The 14,199-nt window shown below is 36.9% G+C and overlaps 1 protein-coding gene across 4 annotated transcripts in view; it reads left to right on the top strand.

The window, feature by feature from the left end:
• Nucleotides 1-14,199, top strand: part of l(2)gl (LLGL domain-containing protein l(2)gl) — a 98,179-nt gene that overhangs the window by 78,999 nt on the left and 4,981 nt on the right. For all 4 annotated transcript variants that reach the window (XM_088237758.1, XM_088237760.1, XM_088237759.1 and 1 more), the window contains exons 10-21: nt 3,712-3,952; nt 4,554-4,658; nt 5,001-5,160; nt 6,461-6,594; nt 7,273-7,429; nt 8,224-8,324; nt 9,366-9,470; nt 9,557-9,700; nt 10,438-10,613; nt 11,413-11,506; nt 12,121-12,204; nt 13,466-13,633. In XM_088237758.1, coding sequence (XP_088093884.1) covers nt 3,712-3,952; nt 4,554-4,658; nt 5,001-5,160; nt 6,461-6,594; nt 7,273-7,429; nt 8,224-8,324; nt 9,366-9,470; nt 9,557-9,700; nt 10,438-10,613; nt 11,413-11,506; nt 12,121-12,204; nt 13,466-13,633 — 1,669 coding nt within the window. The remainder of the gene's footprint in view (nt 1-3,711; nt 3,953-4,553; nt 4,659-5,000; nt 5,161-6,460; nt 6,595-7,272; nt 7,430-8,223; nt 8,325-9,365; nt 9,471-9,556; nt 9,701-10,437; nt 10,614-11,412; nt 11,507-12,120; nt 12,205-13,465; nt 13,634-14,199) is intronic.

Below are 14,199 nucleotides of genomic sequence, written 5' to 3' on the forward strand. Positions count from 1 at the left end.
TTGTGCAACATTCACCATTCCGCCCATATTTAAACATCTATATTCCTTCAAATCTTCCATCTGTTGATGTTTGGAAGTTCAACAACTCAACGTTGGTCAAATTCTGGAATCAAATGCCTCACCAATCAATGCTCCTGCAGTCACTTTGTTTTATGGCAAAAATATTTATGTGTCAAAAGAGCATTTCTAATATTTTGTACAGTACACAATTCCCCTACAACGATTTTCAATAACTTTATATTCATTTCCAAATAATTTGGAATGATCAAAAATAAAAAAAATGTGACACAAAAGCATTGATTTGGTTTTTGCGGTAAATATTTATATGCTAAGATATTGTTTTAAACATGGCTAGGCGTGAATTCTAAGAAGTATCTGAAATATAGTTTTATTGCTGTTTTTCCATTGGTCTATTACGCAATATATATTTATTGTTACCTAACTCAAAAAAACACCCAACCTAACGTAACCATATAAGCATCTCGCTCGCTATAGCTATGAACTCCATTCTCTTCAAGCTTAGGTGCGGAATAATTTTTTTCTGGCTTTCACATTACATTATATGGCTTTCAAGATGCTTTATTGCTTTTGTCCATCGATCGGGTGAACATTGCAACCTAACACGACCGATTATCGGTGTTTGTAACCTTCCCGAATAACGAGTCTTTCCACCGCGCCTAACCTAACCCGACCCGAGCCTACACTAGAATAAGTGCTTGCGGATGACCTAACCTAACCCGACTATTTCCCACTAACATGCTCGCGGATTGGTCTTGGCTTGCCCTAACTAAAGTGGCCTTAAGCGAATCTCCCCAAGGTATGTGGCATCAGAATCCCTTTGTTGTATAGTTGCATGCCCTTGTACCGTGTACGTAGATAAGTAGCTATATTAACCTAATTGTAATAGATAATCATATTATGTGCATTTCTACAACCATTTTCATTTAGTAGCATTCTGTACCCATAACTGTCTGATCTGATTTCTTCCCGTTGTCTGTTTCGCAACTTAAATTGTGCATTATAGAGTAATCTTATACCAATTCTTTCATTTCAATTATTTATTGACAATTCTTGATGGAATTCCATTGTAATGATGTAATAACTTATATGTAAATATAAGTTATTACATCATTATACCAATTCGTTTTTTTTATAAAAGTATTTTAAGAAAATTATATTGCTTTATACGGTATTGCCTATGAGTTTATTTATAGGAAACATTAGTAACAACAGAATTGCAGTTTAAGATAATAATAAAGTAAAAAGGAATTAAAATTAAGTTAAAATAAACATAAAATATTTTTTGTGAGAAATGTTTTGGAGTCGTATCGACTCGACAGTTATAGTAAATAATAATCAATAATACATACTGTAAACTTAAATTTTTTGCCTTAAACTGTTATAATTTTTCAAAGACACGCAGTATTTTATCTTTACTTATGTATATCTATAAAGTGTTGTCATTCGATACTTTTTTTTTCTTTTCTTTTTCATTGTTTATTAGATAAGTACTTACATGATGACTTGTTATGCCATAAAGACTTTTAATACCTGTCATTTAAAAGCCCTCTGGGCGCATATAGATCGTAAATAAATATGTCGAAACCCATAAAAAATATGAGAATGACTTAGTTTGCGGAAGTTACTGGCAAAATGTTCTACAATATTTTTGTATAACCGTATTCTTTTCTTATTCCTTATTTATATTTATTTTATTTTATATTTTATCATTATTTACTTTAATATTATTACTATATATATACATATATGTGTTTTTATTTATTTGCAACTTCTTTATTAAACGAGAAAGGGGAGCTCGGAACTGTTAGACTCACTTATGTTTATGTTGCTTGGAGACCCCGACGGTTGGGCCTGGTTGCTGGTTTCGTACTGCGAACCAGTTTGTTTATAAAATAATTCAGCATGACATTGGCAAAAGCATCAATTTTTAAATAGCTTTTATTTTGGTACTTAATCAACAGCTTACATCACTATGGAAAATTTGTATTGACTGTTTTTACAATTTTAGTTTCTATATAATATAATTATAATCCTAATCACGCCCAATTTACAATTACTTTGATTATTGAATAATATATAAATAAAATATAATATTTTTTGTTAAAATTAACTATTAAAACTATGCTAACCGATGATAACAAGAAATAAATCAGGGTCATTTATTAATTATTGATACAAGAGAGAAAATGTTTTTACTCTCCTGTAAAATTAGGTGAATTATATGGCAACATATTATACTGTCACTGTCAATATGTTAAATCCTAAAATATGTTGTTTTAGTTATGCTTTCTTTTAGCCATACTTGTACATAACATAATATATCGTCTGTGGTACTGCAATACTAATAGTAGCTGGGTAACTATCAATTTAATTTTTTGAAAGGGGAACCTAAAAAGCATCCTGTTAATATATGTACCTTAAAGCGAAAGGCTGGAAGTCACGTCTTTTGCAAAATTGAGTTATGAAAGTCATTTTGTTCCTAAATTCAGATTCTATTCATGCTAAAAACATCGGAGTCCTCCGGTATACCACAACTGAAATAGCTTGTTCTAAAACACCAGTACTACTGTAGTGCAGTAATAATACTCGCGCTTTCAACAAAATTCAACGGTTTGCTGGTATTAATGCAGTGGATACCGAATAGATTCCACAATTTTTTTAACAACAAATTACCTCTGACGCAGTGAGGGATTTTGCGCAAGATTAAGTCTTATTGTCATAATAAACCACGCTTAAACAATATGTCATTTCTTTTGCCGTTAATTTCATTGATTTTTTAAACATTTTTTAACATTTTTTTTTTTTTGCACCACAACAGGCCAGGAAGCCTAATTACAGTGGTGAATTACATTACAGAGCACCCAGGCTTGAGAAAAATCACATTTTAATTTTTGTGTTCTCACCCGGAATCGAACCTGGAACCTTCCGTGCGTGAGTCAAGCGTCTTGACCACTACACCACGGAGGCCGCCGTTAGAACATACTGTTGACTTTCAATTACCGTTTTATTGCTATTAATATCATGGCATCAAATTTATAATTACCTGTTATTTTCATAAATAATTCATGTTTTAATTAATGGCACGTAATTTAATGTTTTTGCCTAAAGAAAGTTTTATAAATACATTGTTTTTCATTCAATATTCTACATTACTTTTATACTTATGTCCGAGGAGGAATTAGGGTGCGGGCCAGGCAGTTCGAACAAAAAACATTGAAGTCCCAAAGTTATTTGATAGTCCATATTTTAAATGTTTTTTTTCTTAAATATTCTTATGAAAAGCCTAAAGATTAAAAATTAAACAGCCATAAATTGTGTTTTTACTCGGAGATATATATTTGAAACAGTTTTGCAACTTCAAACCGCTCTCCTAAACAATTTACCAAATGTGATTTCCAGCATTTCAGCTTTAAGGTACAGATATATTACTTACACAACCAAAAATACCCATATAGTATCGGAAAAACTATCATTTTTTATAGTAAAAAAAGCAATAATTCAAAAGTAACGGCTCTCAGTCCCTGCAATGAATTCCTCGCAGTAAACATGTATTGCAGTGTCACCGATGATACATAATGTTTTTTTGGTTACTAAATTGTTAGGTCGTATAAACGGTCAGTTGCTATTTCCCCCATCTTGTCTGCAGTCCCTTCCTCTGCCAGTTGTTGATAGTGAATATTGCATACTCAGTGGCGAGGACGGAGAGGAGGGAGGGGCCGAATCGCCCCTCAGCGGGGGGGACGAGGACGGGGAGGAGGAGTGGCCCCCGTTCCGCAAGGCCGGCGTGTTCGACCCGTACAGCGACGACCCCCGCCTGGCGGTCAAGAAGCTGGCCATGTGCCCGCTCACCGGCACGCTGCTGGTGGCCGGCACCGCGGGGCACGTGCTCGTGGCCACGCTGGGCGTAGAGGCCGTCACCAGGGAAGTCAAGGTAACTAAGGTTAAACCTTTTATGAGTCATTTGTCACATGCAGAGGTGACAGACACAAAGAATCACTCTAATCAATACAATAATGGTCATAATCAATGCGGGCCCTATTGTCCACAATAGCGACTGTATTTCTTCCGGTAGCAGCTTATTACTGTCTCCATAATTTGACGCCGGTAAGCTTAAGGGATAATATAGTACTATAAAACTACAAGTTAAAAAGTTTTGTAAGCTGTTAAAATCTGCTTTCAAAATGTACTGACTTTTTTTACTTATTAACCATTTTATTATTATATGTACCTACTTACCACGCAGGTGTACGATGTCTTTTTTTAGACGAATAATAAATTATCTCTTGTGAGCTTTGCTGACAAAATTCAAATGAGTCGCAAGAATATGAATTAATTTATTATTAGGGACTGTTGCATTAAATTCCCTTGAACTTATAATCTGTTATGTATTTGTATGTTTCCCTCGGGACACCCCAGTGAGGGAACATTATTCTGTATAAGAAAAAGAATACAAACAATGTAAAAGTATAAATAATATATCTCTTATTATTTTTATGGATAACTTATATAGAGCCATTTTGTTGTTGTTTTAGTATGTCACGATGAACATCGTGTCAGACAGAGATAGCTTTGTGTGGAAGGGGCATGACCATCTCAACCTTCGCTCCGGACAAATCAGCATGGCTCCGGGCTTTCAGGTAAATTATTATATCAATAGCTTCTCGTTCCGTTTTCTCCGGACCCCGGACAAATAGAATCTACAATACGATATTTATTAAGCCTTGTTCGGTACGGTATCGGTTGCTTCATTACATGTATTACTGGAGAAAGTAGTTACCAAAGAGGTACTACTTAATTCCCTAACTCGCTTTTAAGGGAAGCAACGCTATGTTAGAATGAGAAAGGCGCAATAGCGAAAACCGCTTGCCCATAATCCAACGTCACTCCTTTCCCATTTTGACTGAGAGTTTGTAACCTTTGATCGCGAGGAAGTCGATTCAGTAATGCACATTATATAAGGGGATTGATTACCTGCGCAGGCCTCCAGCGTAGTGCAGCTGCTGCCCCCGGCCGCCGTGACGTGGGTGTCCCTGCAGGCCGAGTGGGGTCTCCTGGCGGCCGGCACGGCGCACGGCCTGGCGCTCTACGACTACAAGAGAAACGCCCCCGTCTTGCACCGCTGCACGCTCAACCCCAACGGTAAGCTCTACACTCAAAATGCGTTTCGCTTTATTTACTACCATGTTCAAATAATAAGGATGTTATCCAATGAAGAAAATGTATTTTTAAAAAATGTGTTTGGATTTCCAATCATATAGATCATGCAATAGTTTAATAGCAATAGTGATGAGTAACCTTTTAAGCTCGGCATGTTAAAATTCTGATAAAACCCAACTCGATTAGGGTGTTTTGTCACAATTAGAAATATTAATAATTTTTGCAGCCCTAATAAAATGAAAGAGAAAAGAATTTATCTTAGTAAATGAAGGAAGCGAATCCCTCGTTCTTGGGCGAAGATCGTCCGTAAATGACGCGTGTCACCCAAAATGTTTCGGTGTGTCACAGTTTAACCGTCACTGGTGTAGACCAGACCGGCCGTAGGGCCGTTCGGCCATAAGAGTATTTTAGTCCTTAGTTTTACTAAAAACTTTTTCACACAGAATTCTCAGATAAGCTAATAATTACCCTATTATGACTAATTTTACAGTCAATTGTCTTTGAACTAAAAAAAAAATGTATCCGTTTTCTTGATCTTCTTATCTCAATTTATGCCACTTTTCTGTGTTGGTTCGTGCATGTAGAGCGAATGGACAACGAAAGAACGGCTAAAAGGACTTACATTGCGAATGTTGATGGATGAAGAAAACGAGGAAGATCGAAAAAGACATGGCATGACCAAATTCAACAAATTCTTGAATAGGGACATGTCAATAGTCAGAATAATCATTGTGCGTGCATCAGAAGATGTACGAATGCAGAGGAAGCGAGGTCTGTATGCGGGAGACTGCTGGGAGACATTGCGTAGATTTATATACTATCAACCGTGTTGTCCAGATGTTGACCAAAATGTGTGTTTATGTAATTCCTATTTTGGTATTCTTGAATAATAATATGTATGCTTCCACTTACCATATTTTGTATCCCGACTCGACACAGGGCTCTCGGCCTGAAACGGCGTGATGTTTTGTTTGTTTGTTTTTTCTTAAAATTATTTTTAAATGAATTTTCAAAATACTTAATGCTGTACGTGATGTCCCACCTCTGTTGCCATCAATTTCTTTTCACGTTCCCAACCGTGTCACCAGAAGTCAAAATCTGCTATTTATTAAATTTTCTATGAGCAACTTTTGTTTTTATGCCCCAATATCCAGAATGTGTAGATTAGTCAATTCATCACATAACTTGGAATTCTTCGGGATAGATCCTAGCAGCTCAAAAACGTCTCGAGATACGTTAGTGTTTACCTTTAATATACAATATAAAAATTTAATCACCGCAGATCTGACGGGAGCCGGAGACACTCCGATATCCCGCAGAAAGTCCTTCAAGAAATCCCTCCGCGAGTCCTTCCGGCGCCTCAGGAAAGGGAGATCCCAGAGGAGAGCTAATCCCAATGCAGAACCAGATAAGAAGGTATCAGCAACCCTATTATTATTCATTTAATAGCATCTTCGCACGTGTATTGGGATTTATTTGAAGTGTTTGAAGACAACGTAGTATTTCCTCAATCTGAAATGCGAGGGAATAACATGTCTATTTATCATACGTCAGTGCAAATAACATTTTAAAATACGATGCTATTTGTGTTTCACATTATTAATTTAAAAATAAACAGAATTTTGGAAAAAAAAATAACAAAGCAACATGAACTTGGTCACAATACCAGAGAAAAAAAAAATTGACTCCCATTTTGGAATAAGAGGTATTTCATTGTTAATGAAAAAAATTCAAAATTCCTTCATTTGATTCAAACTGTTAAGAAATATGTGTTTAACAACTTATAAATGAAATATATGTAGAGCACACAAGAATATATTTGTTTACTTCAAGATTCATAAAGAAAAAAAAAATACCCATACAAATTACATTAACTCTAATTTCACTCGACAAAATAACTCAGAAAAACTAAATTAGAATCTAAACTTAATTTGAAACTAAGCTCCCGTGCACTATATCTTCAAGTTTCCCGTCTAAAGTCATTTCTGATCTGGTCACGCAGAATCTCTGATATTCTTAGCATGCTGTGGAAATTGAAATATAAATTTATTGTAGTCGCAAAAATTTATACATTTGTTTATTTGTCTGTCCCAGGAGGCACCGAAAAAGGCCCCCCAGGAGCCGGCCACGGAGTCCTTCAACCCGCTGGAGGCGCGGCCCGTGGAGCGCCAGATCGAGGCGCGCCCGGCCGACGACTCCAACGGCTCCATGGTCCGCTGCCTGCACTTCGCCAGAACATTCCTCATCAGCGGTGAGACACAACCCCGCGAGAAACATCGCATTATGATACCCGGTCTATTCCTCGACCCGCTGGAGGCGCGATGCGCCCGGCCGGCTTGTAAATAACTGTTAGAAAATGAAAATCAACTTGTGGTAGAGCGGGGTTTGAAGCTCACTCCTAATATACCAGAATTTGTTTCATATTATTATTACCCTCTCCCTCCCTTAATGGGGAAGTTCAGTGGTTTTTAAAATATATTTTTATTTATTAATGGACTATTACTAACAAAATAACAATGTATTTTGGTCATCGCTATGATTATTCAAAGTTTTGTAATTTTGAAAATCCCCACTGAAACTTCATCGCCCGAGTTCCGGTCAGCGAGTGATCAAAACATAACTGATAAGAAGTAAAACAAACATGGGTTTAACTGATGTTTGTTGCACGAACCGCTGACTTGCAGGCTTTTTATGACATCGTTTGACATAATTGGATTCGCTTGTAAGAATGACGGCTTATATTTGTTTTATGTCGTTTAAAAGTTGAACCCCGTGCAATTATAATTTATACCCACTAAACATAAAAAACATGGCCTCCCTTGAAACAGGAATTTTGTTGCCAGTTGCCACAACAATAAACATGTGATGTTGTAAAGTAGTTAATTCTTTAAATACATTTTTGAGAAACTTTACCGTAGCACCGGACTTCCTTATTGTATGAATTTATCTGGTTTTTATTATTTTCACACTGCAATGCGGGACCTTTGTTCTGACAAAGTAAATACGATTGTCGATCGCTACGTCATGTGTAATATCTGTTTGCAGTTCAAAACACAGTTCCCACACTCTGGGCGGGGACCAACAACGGCACAGTTTACGTATTCACCATCTCAATACCTTCGGCAGCCAAGAGATTAGAGGACGCTGTGAGTATCCATTCTACGTCTGTTATTACTGTTACGGAGACTTTCTATACAGTCCGAATCGTATATATGTATCAAAAGACTCCAACACATGTTCCAGTGTGAATACAATAGTACAAACTTCACCCACCATTCTCCCCTCCCCTAGTGAGCATCCACAGAACTGCTAATAATTATGCTGAGCTATTGGACTCGCTCCACACCACTACTGCTGCAATCAAATCAGCTATCCTATCCATCGAATGGCCATTCCCTCAGTTCTCCTCTTTTTAATGTGTTTCTCTACTCACTCATCTTCACTTTATTTCCCTTTTCTTTCTTTTTAGAATTAATTACATGTGTAGTGTAATAGTTATGATTTCATTTTATGTTATTTTCTATAATGCTTTATGTACTTTTAACTGTATATTGTAAGAGCCCCTTGGGCGTTTATTAAATAAAATAAATAAATAAACTATGCGCGGTCTGGTCCGTCCATAGATTGAGATGAAACCGATGCTTCCCTTAAAATTTGTCTAAACAAGCAGCTCCTAATTTTTTATCTAATAAAATAAACTGTAAGTTAAGTAATCTTTTTAGTAACTGCAACAAATATTTTAAGTTTTTTTTTTAGTAAAAATAAATATTTGCGCACTTATTCTTATAATTAACCCAAATATTTAATTTTATCGGCCATTTTCAACGAGTTGTAAATAACTGACTATTAGAAAATGGAAATCAAGTTGGGGTAGAGTGGGATTCGAACCACGGACCTTTGAGCCGTGAGTCCGAGACACTAGCCACGGGACCACAACCTGATTTGTTTTTTGTTGATTGTAGCGATCTGAGATGCGTTCGATGTTCATTCATTAGTAACTTCTAAAAAAAATCAATAAACCCCCTCGCAACCTTTCGCCAAGAATTAGTCACAGCACCGTTCATTAATGCATTTGAAAATAAATTGGACCTATGGAACGAGTGAACATATTAGGTCAACAAGATTGGGGCTTATCAGCTGATAGCTGCACCCCCTTCTAATAATAATCATGTATTTTTCTTACGCAGGTGAGTTGCCAACTGGCTAAAGAAATCCAACTGAAACATCGCGCCCCCGTTATCGGTATCACAGTTCTGGACGGAGCCTCCGTTCCTCTACCGGAACCCCTCGAGGTAAGCGCCCGACCCGCTTCCCCTCTCCGTCTACATTATGTTCTCTCACTCCCGACATGTATCGACCGTGCGGTTCTGGCCCCCAGGTGGAGCGAGGAGTGGCGCCGCTGCCCGACTCGACGCAGCCGCACCGGGTCATCATCGCCTCCGAAGAACAGTTCAAGATCTTCTCCCTCCCTTCCCTCAAGCCGTACTGCAAGTATAAGCTCACGGCTCACGAAGGATCCAGGGTAAGTCAGTTCATAATTATTAATGAAAAATTCTCGCTAGAATATTGAAAACCTGTATTCAAATTAGTCAAGTCTTTATTAAACATCTTTCTCTTGTACTTTTTAAAAGATAACTATTTTTTGTTCTCTTTACACAATAAATGCATTTCACACAATACCATGTAAAAAAAAGTACACTAAGAAAAGAACAATGGTAGATAAGTTCCTTGTTTAAAAATTTTATTATTATAATAAAATATATAACGCATCAGCAAAATATTATAAGAAATTATTCAATATCACTCTTCCTTTGTGCATACCTCTACACCTAGTAAGTAAAGAAGTTATGTAGGGAATCCCAAAAACTAATGGTACTTTTACGCATTATTAATTTATTTAAAAGAAAAATAGAAATACTTGATTTCTATTATTTATTCAAGTATTTAAATTTTCAGACCCTTTCCTAATAATCATAAATAACTTGTGCTGGAAAAACGGAAATCGATTTGTGGTACAGTGGGATTTGACCCTCGGACCTTCAGCCCGTGAGTTCACAATACTACTCCGGGACCACAACCCGGTTAAAAAATTAATGCTCCAAATTTTTAAAATTCTTTTTTGTGCCACGTTATTTCAGAACCATGTAAAAATAGTTTCCAGTGTATTATAATTTGGGAGAATTAACCTTGAAAATATAAATTTCAAGAAATGACTGCTGATTTATCTTCACAAATTGCATATTTTATGTGGTTCTAAAGGTGCGGAGAACGGGCTTCGCGCACTTTTCGTGCGTGACGATGGAGGGGACCAAGAGCGTGACTCATTCGGAGTGCTGCCTCGTGTGTCTCACCAACCTGGGAGACTGTCTCGTGCTGAGCGTGCCCGACCTCAGGAGGCAGCTCAACGCGGCCGCCGTGCGCAGGGAGGACATCAAGTGAGTGCGCTCTTACCATCGCCGGGAATGCGATTTTGAGCGTTCTCTACTCCCATGAAAGCATTCAAAATACCAGCACTGAAATATTCCACTTCTTATATCGATCAAAAACTCTTTCAAAGAAAACAGATTCTTTTCAAATTCTTTCCCCGCTTCATAGATTATTTTTATTTAAAAAATATTAGTCTGCCTTTTTGTTTAAGTATATATTTTTACTTGTAGAGTTTATCTTCGTTGCCAATATAGCGAATAAGAAGGTGGCTTTATTATCTCATAATATATAGAGACATAAAATACTCAACAGTCACTTTAACGATTCCATATTTAAACTAAAACAAGATGCTAGACTTCGAGACCTCAGTCTCGATCTGGGGAAAACCAGATTCAACCTAAACTCATAGAAACATTTTTTTGGAAAAATTAAAATACGCCTTAACTTAACTAACTAACTCTTTAATTTAAGCATACTTATTTTTTTAGCTTTGAGCTTCTAGATTAAAATTAAAATAATATAATATCTATATACTCAATAATGAATACAGAGGCGGTAGACTTATTCGAAGTAAGGCCTAAATTTGAGTGCAGCTAGATGTTAAATTTAAAAAAATAATACAAGGCTATCATCGTGGTCAGGTTGCCCGTGATGTGCCGTCCACTGGACTGACATCTATCGGTGCATTCACACAATAGTCGCAACTTAACCAATTAATAGTAATTTTGATCAAAAACACCTCATGCTTCTAAAGTCGCCCCATTCCACGGGGTATTGTTGTAATGGTAATATTATTATGTATTCCAGTGGTATCTCGAGCCTCACCTTCTCCAAGTACGGGGAAGCCCTGTATCTCCACTCTTCGTCAGAGCTGCAGCGTATCACTCTCTCCGCCACCAAGGTATGTTGTCACTAGCTTCACTCTCGCCTTGCCGATCCCTTGTTTAGTAATATTGTGTACAGAGGGTGAAAACCCGTAACTGTGAAAATCCCTACAGAAATAAATAAGCCTGAAAAAGACAAATATAAATCTTCCATCACGCCGTTTCACTACAGGGGTAGGCAGAGAAGATAGAACACCCTATCACTCTGTCTTTGAATACAGACCTCCTTACAACTACATTCATACGTCTTTTTTTTATGCACATGCGCCGATTATCCTGACTTTTGACATGTCCATCTTAAATTATTTGTCGAATTTGGTCATGCTATGTCTTTCTCGGGCTTTCTCTAGTTCTGTATCCATCAACATTCGCATCGTAAATCTTTTTAGAAAAATCGTTCTTTGGCTGTCCATTCTCTCCACACGTCCAAACCAACGCAGCAATCCTTTCTCGATTTTGTCAGTAATGCTTGCCCCAACCTTATATAATGCATGCATAATGGCTGGTGGAAAACATTCCTTTCACATATTGCCACCATTTGACGCCCAAAGAGCGTTACATTTAAAGTGTGTTATATGCATAGACACCTACACTATAATATAATAAAAGCGGTATGTAATTGTTGTGTCAGGTGACCTGCGCTCGCTGCTACCTGCCCCTGGCCCCCTGGGCACGTCCCCCCGCTGATGAGGGACTACTCAATGGAGATCACAAGGTAACTTAACACTATTTATTTTTCTTTCAAAAAAAAGGTTTTACCTGTTGGAACTTATAAGAAATACACGAGTTTACATTAATATTATTAGGTGTACAAATAAGTTTCCGCCGTCTTTTATTAAAAAATGGGCATTTATTGTGAAAGAACGGAACCTTATGTTTTATTCCAAGTATTGTCCATCACTTGCTGCTACTTTTTTCCATCTTTCTGGCAGCATACGGACACCACGTCGGAAGAATCATCTTTTGAGGCTATCCACGAATTGACCCAATTTTTGGTTTCTTCATATGACGTGAAGTGCCACTCAGCCAGGCCATGCGCCATCTATCGGAACAGGTAGTAGTCCGAAAGGGAAATGTCTGGTGAATACGGCGGGTGGGGTGAAACTTCCCAATTTAGTGTTTCCAAATAACTGGCGCTGCAACATGTGGACGAGAATTATCAAGCTGGAGAATAATTCTGTCGTGTCTGGAGTAGTAGTGGGCACGCTTTTTCTCGAGTGTTAATCAAAAGTTCCCGCAAATGACTCTTATTCGGCTCAAAACTCTTCATTTTCGCACACAAAAGAATATATTATACTGATAAAAATTCACTGATATTTCAAGGTTATGTTGTTGACAGATGTCCACCTTACGATAACGATGTTTTACATCTGGCAGCTTTAACCATAATTTACTGGTGGTGACAACTTTTGTCAAACAGCAGAAACTTATTTGTACACCTAATATATTTTCAACAACTTATGTGTGTGAACTTATGTATTGTTATAGTTTTTCAGTTTATAATTATATTTTTCACTTTTCACATTCATCATATTATGATGAATGTTTTTAACTATTTTTAACATCTATTTGTTATTTTTTATACTGTTAATTTTCTAATAGGATTTAGGTTTCATGTAGATGAAACCTTAATTCTGTTGTAAAATAGCCAAACATGATGTCATTTCATATCAATTTTGAAGAAACACAGTTTTAAAGTTTGACGGGCTTTGAAATATTCTAATTTTAGTTTACATGCCTAATTCTAGTGTCAGTAGAAGTATTGAACTTTTTTTTTTCACTTCTACCATTTTCACACAAAATTGCTGAAGAATTTGGTGATATAATATATATATTTAAAATGCCGACATCAACAGAATTGATCTTGTTATTTGTTATTACTTTAAATGTGTTGTTTAATTATATACAACTGTGTCAATTTCAATGTGTTCTGTGCTGTACGGTCGCTTAGTAAGAATGTCCGTTTCCACTCTCAGTCTGGCGACATTCCGGAGAACGGCCTGGGGGAGGAGGGGCACAACGTGACGGCGTCGTCCGCCAGCATCGGGGACATCACGGTGGACAGCGTCAAGGACCACCTCATCCAGGCCGTGCGGGGCAGCCCCGACCAGCTGGCTGCCAAGATTGGCACCATCAACCTGCAGGTTACCACCAATATCTTTACCATACCCATTAAACGTCTTCATGGAAACATACACCGGAGTGTAAGGTCAATACGACTACAGTGAAACCCTGAAATTACATCCGCACGATTTGCGATTTCCCGAAGTTTACATATAGTTATTGAAGTCCTATTGAATTTCTTATTTTTAATTACATTTAAAACCCAGTTTACGTTTATTTTCCTGCAACTAACGTCGGAGAAATATTGCAATGCACATTGAAAACTGACAGTTCAAGATTCAGAAGTTAGGCTCTTATCATTATACCAACTTGTGGGTAAGTTGAATCAATAGACAATACCTAGGTATTTCTAGAAATCATCAGAATGTTTATTGTGTTTTATTGCCACCATTTAAGTTTTTTTATTCATTGTCTTTTTAAAGACAGTTTGTGTTTCTGCTTTTACTGACATTTATTGCCACCAGTTGTAATTTTAAAAACAGTTTTTTGTGTTTTATGGACATTTATTGCCGTCATTTTTGTGTTTTTAAAATTGTAATTTTAAAGACAGTTTATGTTTTTGCTTTTACTGACATTTATCGCCCAA

The sequence above is a fragment of the Micrasema longulum genome, unplaced genomic scaffold (assembly GCF_059751315.1).
Source record: "Micrasema longulum isolate JH-2025_06_02 unplaced genomic scaffold, ASM5975131v1 h1tg001779l, whole genome shotgun sequence".
NCBI classification, from domain to species: Eukaryota; Metazoa; Arthropoda; class Insecta; order Trichoptera; family Brachycentridae; genus Micrasema; species Micrasema longulum.